Source organism: Haematobia irritans, chromosome 4 (genome assembly GCF_050003625.1).
Source record: "Haematobia irritans isolate KBUSLIRL chromosome 4, ASM5000362v1, whole genome shotgun sequence".
Lineage (NCBI taxonomy): Eukaryota > Metazoa > Arthropoda > Insecta > Diptera > Muscidae > Haematobia > Haematobia irritans.
In genome coordinates this window covers 12,651,707-12,670,846 of record NC_134400.1, presented here as the reverse complement: position 1 = coordinate 12,670,846, position 19,140 = coordinate 12,651,707, and the positions used below count along the sequence as shown (strand labels likewise).

The 19,140-nt window shown below is 29.4% G+C and overlaps 2 protein-coding genes across 5 annotated transcripts; one reads left to right on the top strand and one right to left on the bottom strand.

Annotated features, from left to right (window-relative positions):
• Nucleotides 1-977: 977 nt before the first annotated feature.
• On the top strand, nt 978-8,612 carry SCCRO4 (DCN1-like protein SCCRO4). 4 transcript variants are annotated; one of them, XM_075305228.1, is made up of 7 exons: nt 978-1,222; nt 1,320-1,476; nt 1,561-1,798; nt 4,931-5,019; nt 5,087-5,340; nt 6,415-6,622; nt 7,739-8,612. In XM_075305228.1, the coding sequence occupies exons 3-7, from the start codon at nt 1,677-1,679 to the stop codon at nt 7,813-7,815; spliced, it is 750 nt and encodes a 249-aa protein (XP_075161343.1). In that variant the 5' UTR covers nt 978-1,222; nt 1,320-1,476; nt 1,561-1,676; the 3' UTR covers nt 7,816-8,612. The 4 variants fall into 4 exon arrangements, with proteins under 4 accessions (XP_075161343.1, XP_075161344.1, XP_075161342.1 ...); XM_075305229.1 differs by lacking the exon at nt 1,320-1,476; XM_075305227.1 differs by having other exon boundaries at nt 978-1,476.
• A 4,019-nt stretch (nt 8,613-12,631) lies between these two features.
• Nucleotides 12,632-18,488, bottom strand: polo (Serine/threonine-protein kinase polo). Its single transcript, XM_075305329.1, has 6 exons — nt 17,976-18,488; nt 14,889-15,113; nt 14,036-14,818; nt 13,782-13,963; nt 13,466-13,712; nt 12,632-13,400 (listed from the first exon to the last, which is right to left on the bottom strand). The coding sequence occupies exons 1-6, from the start codon at nt 18,072-18,074 to the stop codon at nt 13,206-13,208; spliced, it is 1,731 nt and encodes a 576-aa protein (XP_075161444.1). The 5' UTR covers nt 18,075-18,488; the 3' UTR covers nt 12,632-13,205.
• Between the last annotated feature and the right edge of the window lie 652 nt (nt 18,489-19,140).

The following is a 19,140-nucleotide window of genomic DNA, read 5'->3' as shown; positions in this document are numbered from 1 at the left end:
GACATAATCGATACTGCTGCATGTTTATGGGATCGATAACACATTTACCGATTATTTAGTCATCGCCGACAAGTCGTATCGACCCGACACACTGTAAGATTCTTTACAAACACCGACATTCCGGCCGGAATAACTGATAGTCTGTAAAGCGCATTACTTGACCACAATGATTCTTTTACAACTATCTTAAAATTCACGGTTTCTAATAATTTGAAGGGGCTCTTATTGGCGTCGTTCTAAATTTATCTAAAAAGTCACATAATAATTGCACTCATGCAATACTTTTTTTTAGTAACTTGGCGTGGTACAACTTCTCAATAGTGACGGCGCTTTTCCGAGTTTTTGGATGTCGTTTACGATTGTTTTCGACGTGGTGGGGATTCTCAGTAGTGCCGTCAAAAACAAAAAATGTTAGCAGGGATAAACATAAACAATGAAGATGTACGAAAAGTTATGGATGAAGCCATTTTTTTAGTAAAAAGTTGAAGAAAATAATAGAAATCCGGTTTTATGTGGCAAAACAATGATACCTGTTGTAATACGCATTTAGTTTTCAATTGCCACAATTCTGCTTTACATTTATATATTTCCTAAAATTTCCAACCAGAATTGGCGATCCATCATTGTGAAAACAAATTTGTTTTTGTTAATGTTTGGTGAACATCCCCTTACACCTAAAGATTTGTGCCTCACAACCAGAAAAAATCAAAGTTGTTTTGATTTTATGCCAACACGTCCCCGCAACACGCGAACATGACCTTATACTAACGTGTTGTATCGCAGAGTTTATCCGACCTTATAAGGTCCCCATAAGAGTCTTTACAAACACAGATATTTCATCCGGATAAACTTATAATCTGGACGGCTCATAATTTGAACGGTGCACCACACAAATCATACGTTTTCCTTAACATACGTCAATGAATTGCGATACGTCTGAATAATTGAATTTTTTTCGATATTCGATTAGTATGATAGAGTATCTGTCAAACAAACAAATTCTTTAAAGTTTGTATTAAATTAAGCATTTTCTTAAATCTTACGCTATTTCTTAATATCACAAATTCTGATAATAATAATTACTGTAGAAATCAAATCAAATTCGCGATATCGAGAAGCACAATGTGTCCCGACAAAGTAATATGTTTCTGTGTGTGTAGTGTGTGAGTTTTCGGAATGTACATTGACAATTGTCATTCGCTGCTCAGCTGGAAAAGGATTGGTATAAAATTATAAATCCTGTGAAGCAGGAAAGCTACAAAATTACTAAAAACACGAATGAAACGAATAACTTTGCTATTTACTAATCCATTTGCTAGTTAAAAACATAAACCGACAGGGAAACAATAAAGTGCAAAACCCTATTTAAAAGAAGATATAATTGCCCTTTTTGTATAAAATTTAACATTTTAATGAATATTGCAACTGTTTTTTACGTCGCCTATACAAATATTATTAGTTCGGATTTTATATGAGGTATGCTTCTAAATGCGTTTTCTTCGATTGCCTAAAAGTATACTTTGTCTTTCGTTTCGTTTTTTGCTTATGTTTTTGTTGCAGCATCCGGCATTACAAGAGTTCTTTGTTTTTGAGTGTATAAGTAAAAAATTAAGGATCGGCAGGACGAGGATTTTTAAATATATACTACAAATCTCACTTGAATATCAAGCACAAATATGCCCCGTGGTAAACGTCGTGCTAATCAGGATATGGGCGAAGATGATCGCCAGACTTCTAAAAGACAACGCAACACATACGCAACAGCCACAGCCACAGCAACTGCACAACAAACAAGCCGGTAAGTATTTTTTTATTTATAAAAATATTTATGTACATCTTCTGGTATTTAGAAAAAAATTGCAATGGATCCATATATCTTTCATATTTTTGAAACAGAAAATGTTATAATTTGTAAACGATGAGGGGCCTCCGTAGCTGACGTGCTCAGATGTTCAGATGTGTCGTCAGCTTTATAGAGATTTTTTAAACATCGTTGCAAAATAGCCGATTGGTTTTATAACCTAATATTGAGCCCTTGGGCATCTGCCAGCATATTTGAAGTAGAGAACGGCCTTTAAAATGGTGTTATTTTTGGAGTTTCCCCCAGCACACCTAGAGACTTTAAATCGAGAAGAACATAGAAAGGCCTCAATAACATGGATCGAAATAAAATTGCTTTGAATTGAGAAACGTGTTATTGTGGGAGTTTTCCACAGCAGACCTAGAGACTTTAAATCTAGAAGGACATAGGAAGGCTCGCAATAACGTGGAACGAAATTAAATTTCTCTGGATAAAGATAGAAGGACATAGGACGTGGAACGAAATTAAATTGCTTTGAATAGAGAAAGATTTCCGAACTTTGTCGTTACTCTATGCTTATTAAAGAAAACCTAAATTTAAAAAAAATTTCCCTACGTGAAATGTATCAACCCCAAAATCAGTATAGGACTAATCCCTGGTGTGTATGTGTCGCTGATTTTACCTCGTCACTTTATTTTATTTTAATTTATTCCATTATAATCGAGTGCTCAACTTGGACTCATTCCAAAGGACACGTCGTGAAACAGTTTAGAAGGACCAACAATTTTTCCATAGGCAGTTCCTCATTAACAACTCTGGGAAAAATTTTAAGAACCTGTTTCATTTTGAGCATCTGAATCGCACCAGAAAACAAAACCATTTGCAATATGTTGAAACCACAGAAAAAAACCGAACACCAAAAAGTTTTTCGGCGGTGGATTATCCCACCTCAGTAATGCTGGTGACATTTCTGAGTTTTTCAAAGCTTCTCTAAGTGGTTTCACAGCAATGTGTATCGCCGTTCGGACTCGGCTATAAAAAGGAGGTCCCTTGTCATTGGACTAAAAATGGAATCGGGCAGCACTCAATGATAAGAGAGAAGTTTACCATTGTGATATCACTATGGACTGAATAGTCTAAGTGAGCCTGAAATAACCTTAACCAGGTTCTAAATGGCAAAGGAGTTTGTAAACTCCCAATGTGACCGTCGAAAATTGGAGCCTACCAAAGGTCATCCAAAGCAATTTTCCATCTCAAGTACTCATTACCAATGGGTGCCCTACATTCGTTTTTATCGAGCCTGGAACAGTTGCCGTTTTTTTTTCTTTTTGAAACTGTCATTTTCAAAAAAATGAGTGCAAGTGACACATTTGGAAATTTGCTTTAGGCACATAGACTCTCAAACATTTCGGTCTTACACATCGATGTGTATACTTATAATACTCGTCATCGTCCCATAATGTACATATTAACCAATAATGGCTAACAAATTAAGTTCTGCATTCCATTTTGTCCAAAAAGTTTCTGTTCGATTCATCAGATGGGCATGTGAAAAAATTTTGGAATAACCGATTTTTCTATTTTAATTTTAAAATATTAAAAAGCAGACATTTACGATTATTGAAATGTTGACTTTTGATATCAAGACTTTAGATTTTTAATGGGAATGGATTTGAAAAGTTGATTTGCGGACATAGCCTCTTACTTACAATATTCGGCCACGTCAATATTCAAGTTCCCCATTCCATTTTTTCCACAAAGTTGCTGTTCGATTCATCAGATGAGCATGTGTCAGAATTTCGGAATAGTCGATTTTTCTACTTTACTACTTTTAAAATATTAAAAAGTCTACTTTTACGATTATTGAAATGTTGTATTTTAATGTCACGACTTTTTATTATTAATGATTTTCTATTTTTTTTTTATAAATTTTTAATATGAACAGAGCTATATCCCTCTGCTCTTAACTCTTCTATATTGTAATGGACATCGAAAAGTCGATTTTTCAACTGTTTTTTTTTTTTCAAAATTCGGTAAAGTCAATTTTTTCACTTTTCGCCTTTTTAAAATATTGAAAAGTCAACTTTCCAATTAATGAAATTTTGACTTTTGAAGTCACGACTTTTAATTCGTATGATTTTTTATTTTTAATAAATTGCAAGTGCGATTTCCTTTTGTGAAGTGTATTCTCGTGAATGGACACCTTGAAATTTAAGTCAGATCGAGCTGATATTTGCTTTAAAAGTTCTATATCCCATTCCTCTTAATATCTATTCGATTTGTCGATTTTTTCAGTTAAAGTGCGATTTGATCAAAATCAGTTAGTCATTTTGATTGAATTTCCAAAAAATTCAAAAGTCGGTTTTTGGGATTACAACATCTTGAATTATTTACATTTGTATCGCTAATTTAGATCACTATAGGTAGTAAGGTAAGTTACAGAAATATGTCAGTATAGATGTACTAAAGAAAGCTATTACACCGGAATGGACAAAAAGATTGGCATAATAAATTCATGTTTCACGTTTTTTACCGACTCGAAGCAATATCCAAAGCAAAATGGGTTCATACCGAGAAAGATTATATTCAAACATATTTGTCACTTGAATCAATTGAACATATTTTAAAAAAACACTTCTTGTCAGCTAACGTATATACAGATTTTTTTATAAAGCATTCAAAATATTGCATTCTTGTTTCAAACTAAAATTTTATTTTCCCACATATTTCCTTACACTGAGCAACTTTTTCCTTTTTAAACATAAAATGAGATTATTTTATGTATTGACCATGATAATCAAAGAATACACCTTGGGTCTTTTTTTTTTCTTTATAATAAATTGGCAGTTGTATAGATGTCAGTTCAACTAAACCAAAAACAAAAAAGAAAACAAACTATTTTTAGATCATAAACACATGATGACGATCATCATAACAAACCCAAAAAGAAATATATAAAAACTAATAGAAAGGGAAAAAATCATTCATTCATTCATTTCTCACATAATTTTTATATAAATTTATAGTTAAAATTAATTTTTTCCATTTATTTTATTATGGATGAGTAAATATATAAATGAAAATTATCTATCAGTGTAATAAATTTATTTCTATTTTATCTAATTGCAGACGTCATATTCGAGGAGAAGACACATTCAGTCATAAACGATGTTTAGCATGGTTCAGACAGTACACAAGTCCAGACGAAGATACATTGGGTATGTTTTATATGATTCCAAAGTTATTGTGTTAATTGTGACATTTTTTTTGTATTTATATTTAAAGGTCCCGATGGCATGGAAAAATTTTGTGAAGATATTGGTGTAGAACCTGAAAATATTGTCATGTTGGTATTGGCATATAAAATGGGTGCCACACAAATGGGTTTCTTTAGCCAATATGAGTGGTTAAAAGGTTTGACGGAACTTGAATGTGATTCGGTTGTCAAAATGCAATCAAAAATTAGCTACTTAAAGAGCATATTGCACGATCCCAATACATTCAAAAGTATATATCGTTATTCGTATGATTTTGCAAAGGTAAGTGAAACAAGTGAGAAAAAAAACAACAACAATTTCTGCAGAATCAACTAAATAATATTAGGAGCCTACTGGCTGTTTGGTAGATTTCTCCCTAAGCGGTACTTCACAAATTTTCTACAGAAATAAAATTTTGAGAAAATTTTCTATAGAAATAAAATTTTGCAAAAAATGTCTATAGAAATAAAATTTTGACAAAATTTTCTACACAGATAAAATTTTGCAAAACTTTTCTATAGAAATAAAATGTTGAGAAAATTCTGCATAAAAATAAAATTTTGCAAAAAAAAAAATATTTGTAAAGAAATAAAATATTGCAAAAATATTATTTCTACAGAAATTCAAATTTTGCAAAAAAAAATTTCTATAGAAATAAAATTTTGATAAAATTTTCTGTAGAAATAAAATTTTGACTAAAATTTTCGATAGACAAAACAAAATTTTCTACAAATTTTCTATAGAATTAAAATTTTGCAAAAACTTTCTGTAGAAATAAAATTTTGACAAAATTTTCTGTAGAAATAAAATTTTGACAAACTTTTCTATAGAAATAAAATGTTTAGAAAATTCTGTATAGAAATAAAATTTTGCAAAAAAAAAGATTTCTATAGAAATAAAATATTGCAAAAAATTTATCTATAGAAATACAATTTTGATGAAATTTTCTGTAGAAATACAATTTTGCAAAAATTTTCTATAGAAATAAAATTTTGCACAAATTTTCTATAGAAATAAAATTTTGATAAAATTTTCTAAAGAAATAAATTTTTGCAAAAATTTTCTATAGAAATAAAATTTTGCACAAATTTTCTATAGAAATAAAATTTTTGCAAAAATTTTCTATAGAAATAAAATTTTGACAAAATTTTCTATAGAATTAAAATTTTGCAAAAATTTTCTATAGAAATAAAATGTTGCAAAAACTTTCTGTAGAAATAAAATTTTGACAAAATTTCTATAGAAAAAAATTTTCATAATATATCAGGGTAATATGTAGTAGTGAATACGAATAAATATAAATAATAATAAATAATTTTCCAAAAAATTGAATGCCTTTTTTTCTCTCTCAAACAGGACTCGGATCAGCGCAGTATGGACATTAATACAGCCAAGGCTATGCTTCAATTGTTATTGGCCAAACGTTGGCCATTGCTTCCTCAATTCACGCAATTCCTGGATCAATCAAAGTACAAAGTCATAAATAAGGATCAATGGTGTAATATTTATGAATTTTCACGTGCCATAAGTCTTGATTTGAATAACTATGACATAGATGGAGCATGTGAGTAATCAACAAGTATATACGGCCGTAAGTTCGGCCAGGCCGAATCTTATGTACCCTCCACCATGGATTGAAACTTCTACGAAAGACTGTCATCCACAAATTTCAACTCATATGGTTGTTAAATATTATATACTACCACCACGTACCAAATTTCAACCAGATCGGATGAATTTTGCTCCTCCAAAAGGCACCGGAGGTCAAATCTGGGGATCGGTTTATATGGGAGCTATATATTATTATGGACTGATAGGAACCAATTCCTGCATGGTTGTTCGATACCCTATACTAACATCACGTACCAAATTTCAACCGAATGGGAAGATGCTCTTCCAAGGTGCTCCGGAGGTCAAATCTGGGGATCGGTTTATATGGGGCCTATATATAATTATGGACCGATATCGACCAATTTTTGCATGGGTGTTTGATGCCATATATTAACATCACGTACCAAATTTCAACTGAATCAGATGAATTTTGGTCTTCCAAGAGGCTCCGGAGGTCAAATCTGGTGATCGGTTTATATGGGGGCTATATATAATTATGGACCGCTATGGACAAATTTTTGCATAGTTGTTAGAGACCATATACTAACACCATGTACCAAATTTCAGCCGGATCGGATGAAATTTGCTTCTCTTAGATGCTCCGCAAGCCAAATCGGGGGATCGGTTTATATGGGGGCTATATATAATTATAGACCGATGTGGACCAATTTTTGCATGGTTTTGCTTCTCTCAGAGGCCTCGCAAGCCAAATTTGGGGGTCCGTTTATATGGGGGCTATACGTTAAAGTGGACCGATATGTCCCATTTGCAATACCATCCGACCTACATCAATAATAACTACTTGTGCCAAGTTTCAAGTCGATAGCTTGTTTCGTTCGGAAGTTAGCGTGATTTCAACAGACGGACGGCCGGACGGACATGATCAAATCGACTCAGAATTTCACCACGATCCAGAATATATATATACTTTATGGGGTCTTAGAGCAATATTTCGATGTGTTACAAACGGAATGACAAAGTTAATATACCCCCCATCCTATGGTGGAGGGTATAAAAACACCATTCGTAGTACTATTGGCCTAACCCAACTTTTTTATATTTTTTTCAGGGCCAGTTATGTTGGACGAGTTTGTAGAATGGTTACGTACGTTACGCACATGTACAAGTACAACGCCATCAAGCTGAAATTTTTGGTATAATCCCTGCTATTATAACTAACAACACCAATCATCATACTAAACTTAGTAGGAACTTCCCCTCCTCCATTGTACTTCTCTATCCTTCTGTTAATTGAACCTTAATTTTGTGCTCTCGAAATTAAAAGAAAATTCGTACAATTGGATTCATTATAAGGCCACAATAATAATCAACAGCAATGACATTTTCTCCAAAACTTAAATACCTAAATGACGAGCATCCACAATATTAAAACAAACAAAAAAAAATAAACAAAAAACTATTCTTCAAATATATGGTAAAAAAATGAAATGAAATTTTATATCGGAAGCCCACTTAACCACAATGGAAGAATTGTTCAAAGATATTATATGGACGTAAGGATATTCGTTTGAGTTAAAGCAACAAAGACGAGAGCCACAGTCTCTCACTCAATCAAGCAGCAGCAGCAGGTTTACCTATATTTCTATATAATACTAATTAATCTAAGATATTTAACTCTCATTATTAATTGAAATTTCTTCCGATCGAATCAGCCTATGAAAGTCAAGTTGTCTGTGACCTTTGAGTGGTTGATTAACTCATTTGTATGGATTTAATGTAAAATGCATAATGGATAAGTTACTTTAAATTGAAACGAAGAAGATAGCTTCAAAAACAGATACAGATACAATACTACTATAGTAAAACTTTCTATCATTCTAGTTGGGTGAAAGAAGTAATGTACGTGAAATTGCAACTAAAAGAAGAAAAATCTAATTTTTAATTTATAAATTAAGATATTTAATAAAAGAAAATTAAGATAATATTGTTTGTGTGTAGATTGGTAATTTAAAGGGCAACTGAGCGTCAATCTATATCCTGAAGCTTACTGCCTAGCACGGGAAATGTTGAAAATATCATCATATGCTTAACTGCAGAGTATATCAAGGGTCTGGCGATGAACATATAGTAAAATGTTTAGGTTTTAAAATATTAAACAAAGCCTATTTAAGACCTAATGGTTTTTGTGGGCATTCCTTCTTCTATGAGGGAGGACAATTTCCCATTTGAGCTCTATGTAAAACCCCGAAGTAATTATTATATCAAAAACTCACCATCAGGAAAACGCATTCTATATATAATATTCCAAAAGTCTAAAAAAGAAAAATATGTCAATTTATTTTCCAACGTACATTATTGGGCATTTTCAGATGGTTACCCTAATAAGTGAAAACACTTTCCCAAATCTGTTGAATATGGTAAGTGAGCTTTCAATTTGTAGACCACTTTGAGATGTGAGCCAGTGCGTTATCTTTCTTTAGTTCCGCGTCGATTCGGCTTAACATTTCATCATATAATAGGCCTATTAGAGAAACCGAACACTGGCTTAGTTGTATGTCATCAGAATTTTATTCCTATAGAAGATTTTGTAAAAATTTTATTTCTATAGAAAATTGTTTTAAAATTTTATTTCTATAGACAATTTTGTCAAAATTTTATTTCTATAGAAAATTTTTGCAAAATTTGATTTCCATAGACAATTTTTGCAAACTTTTATTTCATTATAAAATTTTTGGAAAATTTCATTTCAAAATTTTATTTGTATAGAACATTTTTGCACAATTTTATTTCTATAGAAAATTTTGTCAACATTTTATTTCTATAGAAAAATTTGTCAAAATTTTATTTCTATAGAAAAATTTGTCAAAATTGTATTTCTATAGTAAATTTTGTCAAAATTTTTATAAAAAAAAATTCTATAGAAAATTTTGCAAAATTTTATTTGTATAGAATATTTTTGCAAATTTTATTTCTCTAGAAATTTTTTGCAAAATTTTATTTCTATAGAAAAATCTGTCAAAATTTTATTTCTATAGAAAAATTTGTCAAAATTGTATTTCTATAGTAAATTTTGTCAAAATTTTTATAAAAAAAAAAATTCTATAGAAAATTTTGCAAAATTTTATTTGTATAGAATATTTTTGCAAATTTTATTTCTCTAGAAATTTTTTGCAAAATTTTATTTCTATAGAAAATTTTGCTAAAATTTTTTTTAATAGAAAATTTTGTCAAAATTTTATTTCTATAGAAAAAATTTCGCTAAAAATTTAAATTCTATAGAAAATTTTTGCAAAATTTAATTCCTATAGAAAATTTTTGCAAAATTTTATTTCTATAGAAAATTTTGTCAAAATTTTATTTGTATATAACATTTTTGCACAATTTTATTTCCATAGAAAATTTTGTCAACATTTTATTTCTATAGAAAATTTTGTCAAAATTTTATTTCTATAGAAAATTTTGTCAAAATTTTTATAGATAAAAATGTCTATAGAAAATTTTGCAAAATTTTATTTCTATAGAAAATTTTGCAAATTTTATTTCTATAGAAATTTTTTACAAAATTTTATTTCTATAGAAAATTTTGCTAAAAATTTTTTAATAGAAAATTTTGTCAAAATTTTATTTCTATAGAAAAAATTTAAATTCTATAGAAAATTTTTGTAACATATGATTTCCACAGAAAATTTTTGCAAAAATATAATATAATTATAATGAAAAAAAAAATTTATTTCATTATAAAATTTTTGGAAAATTGCATTTCTATAAAAAAATTTTATTTGTATAGAAAATTTTTGCATAACTTTATTTCTATAGAAAATTTTATTTCTATGGAATATTTTTGCAAATTTTATTTCTATAGAAAATTTTGCTAAAGAGAGATGTTTATACGAATTTATTTCGGCAAAAGCCGGCTATCAATGTAAAACCTTTTTTCGGAAGGTTCAAGTGTGGTTTATTGTTGGGTTTAATGAACTGCCGGAATGGGCTTTGCCCAAATAAATTTGACAAACATTCTTTTCCTCTGTTGGTTAAGCTACACGTGTAGTTTAGTCAATGTATGGTTTTAAGCTGACATCAAAAAAACAACAACAATGATTAAAGAACAAAAACCAACAATAACAAAACAAAACGAATGAAAACATTTTATTTCTATAGAAATTTTTTTCAGTTTTATTTCTAAGAAAATTTTTCACAATTTTTCTATAGAAAATTTTTGCAAATTTTAATTCTTTAAAAAGTTTTTGCAAATTTTAATTCTTTAAAAAGTTTTTGCAAATTTTATTTTATAGAAAATTTTGCTAAAAATTTTATTTTAATAGAAAATTTTGTCAAAATTTTATTTCTATAGAAAAAATGTTGCTAAAAATTTAAATTTTATAGAAAATTTTTTCAAAATTTGATTTCCACAGAAAATTTTGCAAAATTTTATTTCATTATAAAATGTTTGGAAAATTTCATTTCTATACAAAATTTTTATTTGTAGTTTAGAAAATTGTTGAACAATTTTATTTCTATAGAACATTTTTGCATAACTTTATTTCTATAGAAAATTTTTGCAAATTTTAATTCTATAGAAAATTTTTGCAAATTTTATTTCTATAGAAAATTTTGCTAACAATTTTATTTTGATAGAAAATTTTGTCAAAATTTTATTTCTATAGAAAAAATTTTGCTAAAAATTTAAATTCTATAGAAAATTTTTGCAAAATTTGATTTCCGCAGAAAATTTTTGCAGACGTTTATTTCATTAATAAATTTTTGGAAAATTTCATTTCTATACAAAATTTTTATTTGTAATTTAGAAAATGTTTGCACAATTTTATTTCTATAGAAAATTTTGCATAACTTTATTTCTATAGAAAATTTTTGCAAAATTTTATTTCTATGGAATATTTTTGCAAATTTTATTTCTATAAAAAATTTTGCTAAAAATATTAATTCTATAGAAAATTTTTGCAAAATTTTATTTCTATAGAATATTTTTGCAAAATTTTATTTCTATAGAAAATTTTTGCAAATTTTAATTCTTTAGAATTTTTTTCCAAATTTCATTTCTATAGAAAATTTGATTAAAAATTTTATTTTAGTAGAAAATTTTGTCAAAATTTAGTTTTTATAGAAAATTTTGGTAAAAATTTAAATTCTGTAGAAAATTTTTGCAAAATTTTATTTCTATAGAATATTTTTGCAAAATTTTATTTCTATAGAAAATTTTTGCAAAATTTGATTTCCATATAAAATTTTTGTAAAATTTTATTTGCTATAGCAATTTTTGTCAAAATTTTACTTGCTATAGAAATTTTTGTCAATTTTTTTTGCTATAGAAAATGTTGTCAATTTTTTTTTGCCAAATTTTTTTTGCTATCGAAAATTTTGTCAAAATTTTTTTCTATAGTAAATTTTGCTAAAAATTCTATTTCTATAGAAAATATCTGCACAACTTTATTTCTATAGAAAAATATGCTAAAAATTTTAATTCTATAGAAAATTTTTGCAAAATTTTATTTCTATAGAATATTTTTGCAATATTTTATTTCTAGAGAAAATTTATGCAAAATTTGATTTCCATAGAAAATTTTTGTAAAATTTTATTTGCTATAGAAATTTTTGTCAAAATTTTATTTGCTATAGAAATTTTTGTCAAAATTTTTTTTGCTAAAGAAAATTTTGTCAATTTCTTTTGCTATAGAAAATTTTGTCTAAATTTTATTTCTATGGATAATTTTGCTAAAAATTCTATTTCTATAGAAAATTTTTGCAAATTTTTTTTTCTATATAATATTTTTGCAAATTTTATTTCTGTAGAAAATTTTGCTAAAAATTTTATTTTAATAGAAAATTTTGCTAAAAATTTTATTTCTATAGAATATTTTTTCAAAATTATATTTCTATAGACAATTTTTGCAAAACTTTATTTCTATAGAAAATTTTTGCAAAAATTTATTTCTACGGAAATTTTTGGAATCTCAGGCTATATAAAGAAAAAAAAAACATCGAATTTCTCTCAGAATATATTTGCAAACAATTGATTTAATTTGTGAGTTATTTTATTTTCCATTTACATATATGGGTGGCGAAAATTTACTTAAATGGAGCGATAACTAAAATATAAGAATGGAAATATGAGTTATATTCTATAGATACTGATAGTAAAATACACTAGACAACAAATCTTACAAAATTACGAAAAATTTTAAAAATTATTTATCTTTTTTCGTAAAAATCAAATGAAAAATAGTGGCGATATAAAAATACAGGTTGTTCTTCGTTTTTTCATTTCTTTTATATAAAACAAAGGTGATGCAATAATTAAACGGAATAAAGCAACTATAAATACGTGATACCATAACAGAAAATATATCATAACACAAACATGACAAAAAAAAAAGAGGTAAATATATTTAAAAAAATGTTTACAAAGGGTGAAAACTGTTATAGGAAATATAGAATGTTTCTTGCTAGAGAATATTTGCTGCTTCCTCCACAAATCACAATACAAAAACAAAATTGCAAATGCACATCACATCACCACAAGAAAATGTGAAAATATAAGAAAATCATTTTGCATCTATCTAAAAGAACATCTTCTCTAGCATTTTACTTAGTTTTTCATGGGCATAACGCATCTTTTGATACAAATCTTTTGAACAACCATGTTGAATAATAGTGGAAAATCTATAAGTACGGAAATTTTTTTCATGATCCATATATGTTATGGCACTCATACGCGGACACAGTATTATCTTCATATGATCAGAAAAATTGAGCTGTAACGAAAAAAAAAATGTTATGAAAAACTTTCTCGCAAGCAACTGTGTGTGAAGCAACTTACCTGTACTGTACCATTTGTTAAATGCATCACAACAGCACAGGTGGTTCTAAACCAGGAATGTAAATGAGGCATACGAGATATCTGATCGGATTCAAAGTTGACATTATTGGCTCCAGCCTTAACCAAGTGTTCGGTCATGTAACGTTTGAAATAGGAAAGTAATTTCATTTTTTTATCCAGGGCCTTGGAATAGTCGGTGGTAGTCATATATGATTCTTTGCCATCCTTATCGATGAAATGTACATTTCTATTGTGCGTGGTAAAAAAGCATTAGCTAATAATAGTAAGAATCAAATAATATGAAAAAAAAACATACATTTGATTTGGTAATAAAATAAGTTTTGTGGTATCGTTGAACATAACTCCAATGCCTTCATCACAGAGCTGGTAACCAAAACCATACTTATCACTGTAATCCACCCATTTTGAGATCCAAAACAAAGGTTGCGCTGCTGGGTCAGTATTCTCATCGCCCAAATTTCCTTGCAATAGTCTTGGCTGAAGTGAAAATATTGAAATGTTTACATTCCCATCATAATTGCTACTCTCCTCCCCACCCCCAATACTTACCTTGGCATTTATGAGATTGGTTAACTGTTGATATAGGCTTTCAATATCACTACGATAGTCTTCATTGTGTTTACAAACTTGGGCTGAAGCTGTGATGGCATCATGCAAATTATTTTTAAGAAATGTCGATTCCAAACGTGTATCATCCTTCAGGCCATTTAATTCAGTCAGAGGTTTACGATGAGCATTCTCATGATCCATGGTCTCGTTTAGTTCTAAACGTGGTGCCATTGTTAGACATGAACTAGGCAAGAACATAGGTACGGGAGAACTGCTTAAAAACTCAAAATGTAGGAGTTCTCCAATAGTTGGTCGACTTTCAGGATTTGATTGTAACATCGATACCACCATATCGGCCGCCGATTTACGCAAATAGCTTGGAACACGATAATCACATTTTTTGATTTTCGAATAAGTATCCTTCAAAGTCTTTGTCTCAAATGGTGGCTGGCCCACCAACAAAGTGTACATAACACAGCCAATAGACCAAATGTCAACCTCATATGAATGGCCTTTTTTCGTAAGAATCTCAGGGGCAATGTAATTTGGTGTTCCACACAATGTTTTTTTGCGTTCACCCTCATATTCAATACGAGTGGCCAGACCAAAATCTCCAATTTTCACATGCAGCATATCATTGAGGAACAAATTACCCAATTTCAAATCACGATGTATAATACGATTGTCATGTAAATATTTTACACCCTGTATTATTTGATAAATATAATAACGACATTCGTATTCGGTAATGGTCTTTCGACGTTTGTGCAATTCCATCATGGACTACAAAATTTTAAAATTTTAAATGAAATTTCTTACAAAACAATAAGTGGGTTGTTGTGCTTGAACTTACTCTCTTCTTACACAATTCCAAAACTATATAAATATTGAAACTATCTTCGAAAAATCCATGGAACTTGACTATATTTGTGTGATTGAGACTTCGGTGTATAGTGATCTCTTGGGTCATTTTCTCCTTCTGATTGTGCTTCATCATTAGTTTCTTCGAAACTATTTTTCCAGCGTACACATCGTTTGTAACGACATCAATAATTTCATAGCACTTTGCAAATCCTCCCTAAAAACAATTATACATATTATTAAGTGTCCTTGCGTATTTCTAAATTCAATTTCATATGTTAATTTTATCCTTAATGTAATTTTTTGGAGCTTTGTGTTTAAGTCAAAGGTTTATTGAATTTTTTCGCTGAGCCTTATACCCGGAGCCAAAGTGGTGCAATGGTTAGCATGCCCGCCTTGCATACACAAGGTCGTGGGTTCAATTCCTGCTACGACCGAACACCAAAAAGTTTTTCAGCGGTGGATTATCCCACCTCAGTAATGCTGGTGACATTTCTGAGGGTTTCAAAGCTTCTCTAAGTGGTTTCACTGGAATGTGGAACGCCGTTCGGACTCGGCTATAAAAAGGAGGTCCCTTGTCATTGAGCTTAACATGGAATCGGGCAACACTCAGTGATAAGAGAGAAGTTCACCACTGTGGTATCACAATGGACTGAATAGTCTAAGTGAGCCTGATACATCGGGCTGCCACATAACCTAACCTAACCTATACCCGGAACCTTTAATTTTAATATCCTTCTAATTATCAAACACTGATTTGAATTGATTTTTTTAATGCGATTTGAATATATTTTTATGCTGGGAGTCAACTGGTCATGGGTTCAATCCTAATTTCCAGTGAACACCAAAAAATTTTCAGCGATGGATTTTCCGCTCTTAGTAACGCTGGTGACAATTTTAAATGTGTCATAGAATCTCAAAGTGATTTCGTAGCAAACTCTAAGTGATTTCACCAAAATTTTATTTCTATAGAAAATTTCCCAAAATTTTATTTCTATAGAAAATTTTTGCAAAATTTTATTTCTGTAAAAAATTTTGTCAATATTTTATTTCTATAGAAAATTTTGCTAAAATTGCATTTCTATAGAAAATTTTGTCAAAATTTCATTTCTATAGAAAAATTTGTCAAAATTTCATTTCATTTTCATTTCATTTATTATTCTCCAAAGTAATATACACAAAGCCAAACCTGGCCTAATTAACAATATATTACAGATTTATGCGGTAATAAACTACAATAACAGGTTTATTAAGAAAAAATATTAAAAAAAAATCTAAAAGAATTTAATAACAATTAAGCTAATAAATAAATATATAATAAAAATATTAGAAATATATATATATGAATTAATTTTTTTTTTTTTAATTAAGAAAAAAAAAGAAGAAAAGAAGACAAGACCTTGGCTCCCCAGCCTACAACAATAAAGAAATAAAAAAATATGTGAAATTATGGTCCATTTCTATGGAAAATTTTGTCAAAATTTCATTTCTGGCCCAGGGGCTATTAATTTGCCATTTATTGAAAATTCTTGACATTTACGACATCAGACGGCTTGGCTTGTTTTGATTATCTCAAGAAATGAGTAAAGAAAACTAGCAATTGATATATCACCCTAGTTAATTGATATCTCACCATAGTAAAATGTTTCGAATTCGAACAGGGTCCTCTATAGAAATTTTTTTTCAAAATTTTATTTCTATAGAAAATTTTATCAAAATTTTATTTCTATAGAAAATTTTGTCAAAATTGTATTTCTATAGAAAAATTTATTTCTATAGAAAATTTTGTACAAATTTTATTTCTATACAAAATTTTTTCAAAATTTTATTTTTATAGAAAATTTTGTCAAAATTTTTTTTCCTATAGAAAATTTTGTCAAATTTTTTTTCCTATAGAAAATTTTGTACAAATTTTTATTTTATGGAAATATATGTCAATATTCTATTTTAATGGAAAATTACCTCTTAGTTGGATATGTATATTTTGTAAAATCTACCAAAACAACAAGAATTCTACCAATCTACCAAACAGAAAAAAATCTACAATTTTCGTTAGAATTCTACCAACTGTTACAACCTAACCTAAGTCAATGTCCTTATGCTGGAGAAAATTATAAAAGATGCAAGCATGAAGGGAATTGCTGTTGATATCATGAACGCTAATAATTCCATCAAAGAATGGATATAACGAGCGGTTAGTACCCTTTTTAATTTAGACGATGGTAAATTGGGATATTTTATACCTCGAATCCACCATAGAAATTTTAAAGTAGAGTCATACAGCGAAAGACTAAAATAACTCTATTTGCTGATATATCCTTTTATATTGTATGGCTATAATCCATTGGTATTTGAGAAAGCGTATGTGGTTATGTTTATACATTAGTTCCATATATAATATATAAGGATCATTATGCTTTGACGAAACACGAGCTACGCGATCCATACTCCAACATACACAAAGTAGTGAATCTTATCAAATATAATACTGGCTACACAGTTTCATAATCCTACAATTGAAAAGTTATTTGAATACGAGCCTATTGGGTGGTTAAGGTGGATATTAATTAATTTTATTCTGTAAAAACAAAATAAAACTAAAATCTTTTGGATTTTTTTTTTTTAATTTGATGGGGATCCAAAGCTCAATAGTACATTTTTATTTCCTTTAAATGTAGTTATAAAATAGAATACACCGCAATACAATTTCATGTGTCATAAGGAATTATCGGAAGAACTTGACCATAATTAGAAATACAGGCTTTGGACAAATTGGGCAACTGTGTCGATTAAGAATCTTGGCGATAGGCTGTCTAAAAGTGACTCCAAGACCCAATGCATACATTGATCATATATGTACAACCGGGGAACGCATACTTTTTTTGAATGGCTACAACAACAACAAACCGCTGCTTGGCATCGTTTTAACATCCCTGCATATAAATGTCAATTCTTTCCAAATTACAACAGGAAAGCTTTAACAAAATAATCTTTTAAATAGAGAAATACCATCGATCTTCACTTCACATTAACTATTTTTGAATAAAACTACCAATGAAATGATTCCAAGTACACTTACCTTTCCGAAAAATCGCATTCTCTTGTAAGTCTTGTTGTTGGTGGAGTCATAAAGTCTCTCTGGTATATCAGAGGACTTATCATCGACTTTTCCAGCCATATTGAAGCAGGAACAAACTTTTCTAATGTAATAACAGCCGAGGAAGTCGACAATTGAACTGGAATTGTTATTTTTCCAAAAAACTAATAGAGCTACTATTTTACCGCCACACTACCAGTGAGTTGATTTAAAATCAAATGTCAAAAATATATCGAATACAACACGTGAAACAAGGAATAACAAATAAAAAAAAACTCCACAAACTAATAATGAAAATTAACCAAATCGAAAATTCCGCTTCTTCTTTGAGACCTTTACAAATTCTTATTTGTTTGTTTCAAAGAAGGTTTTGTCCTTTGGAAGAACAAAAAAAGCAGCAGCTCACAGCTTCTCCACCCAAGACTTCAACGAATAACTAGAACACAACGATCAACAACGCGCGATCTCTCTTGTATGTTAAAAGGAGTGCAAAATGCCTGCGAAAATAGGCAACAAAAACAAGCATAAACAACCGTTTTCGGAAAATTCAAATGTAACAAAAACACCAACAATATCAGCGAATAAATATGCCAGATGTTTTTTTTTTTTCTACTCGACACTCGTTGAAAAGACCATCTATAAAATATATGCATCTCGTTTATTACAGTCAATAAGGATCTACAATGAATTAATTTTTGTATACCTATCCTACTTTAGCAATAAGCCAATGATGTCAACTTGTTGTGACACATATAGGGCATTTCAAACATTTCACATGGGACTTATAGACGTAATAACATGTGCGTGGCATTTCAAACGTTTCACATTGGACTTTTACCCGGAACCTTTAATTTTAAAAACCTCCTAATTATCAAACACTTATTGATTTGAATTGGTTTTTTTAAAGCGATTTGAATATATTTGTTATGCCACCAAAAACAAAAAATTCGTCGATGGATTATCCCCTCTCAGTAATGCGCTTTACAGACTATCAGTTATTCCGGACGATAGTGCTCGTGTCGAACATATCCCACATATTGTGCACATTATAAGTTAAGTCCGAAGGCATAATCGATACTGCTGCATGTTTATGGGATCGATAACACATTTACCGATTATTTAGTCATCGCCGACAAGTCGTATCGAT

Coding starts and splice junctions, on each gene's coding strand:
- SCCRO4 (XM_075305229.1), top strand. CDS start 1,677: ATGCCCCGTGGTAAACGTCGTGCTAATCAGGATATGGGCGAAGATGAT. Junction 1,799..4,930: donor ACTGCACAACAAACAAGCCG/GTAAGTATTTTT, acceptor ATCTAATTGCAG/ACGTCATATTCGAGGAGAAG. Junction 6,623..7,738: donor CTATGACATAGATGGAGCAT/GTGAGTAATCAA, acceptor TATTTTTTTCAG/GGCCAGTTATGTTGGACGAG.
- polo (XM_075305329.1), bottom strand. CDS start 18,074: ATGGCTGGAAAAGTCGATGATAAGTCCTCTGATATACCAGAGAGACTT. Junction 15,114..17,975: donor GAATGCGATTTTTCGGAAAG/GTAAGTGTACTT, acceptor AATTGTTTTTAG/GGAGGATTTGCAAAGTGCTA. Junction 13,401..13,465: donor TAACAAATGGTACAGTACAG/GTAAGTTGCTTC, acceptor TTTTCGTTACAG/CTCAATTTTTCTGATCATAT.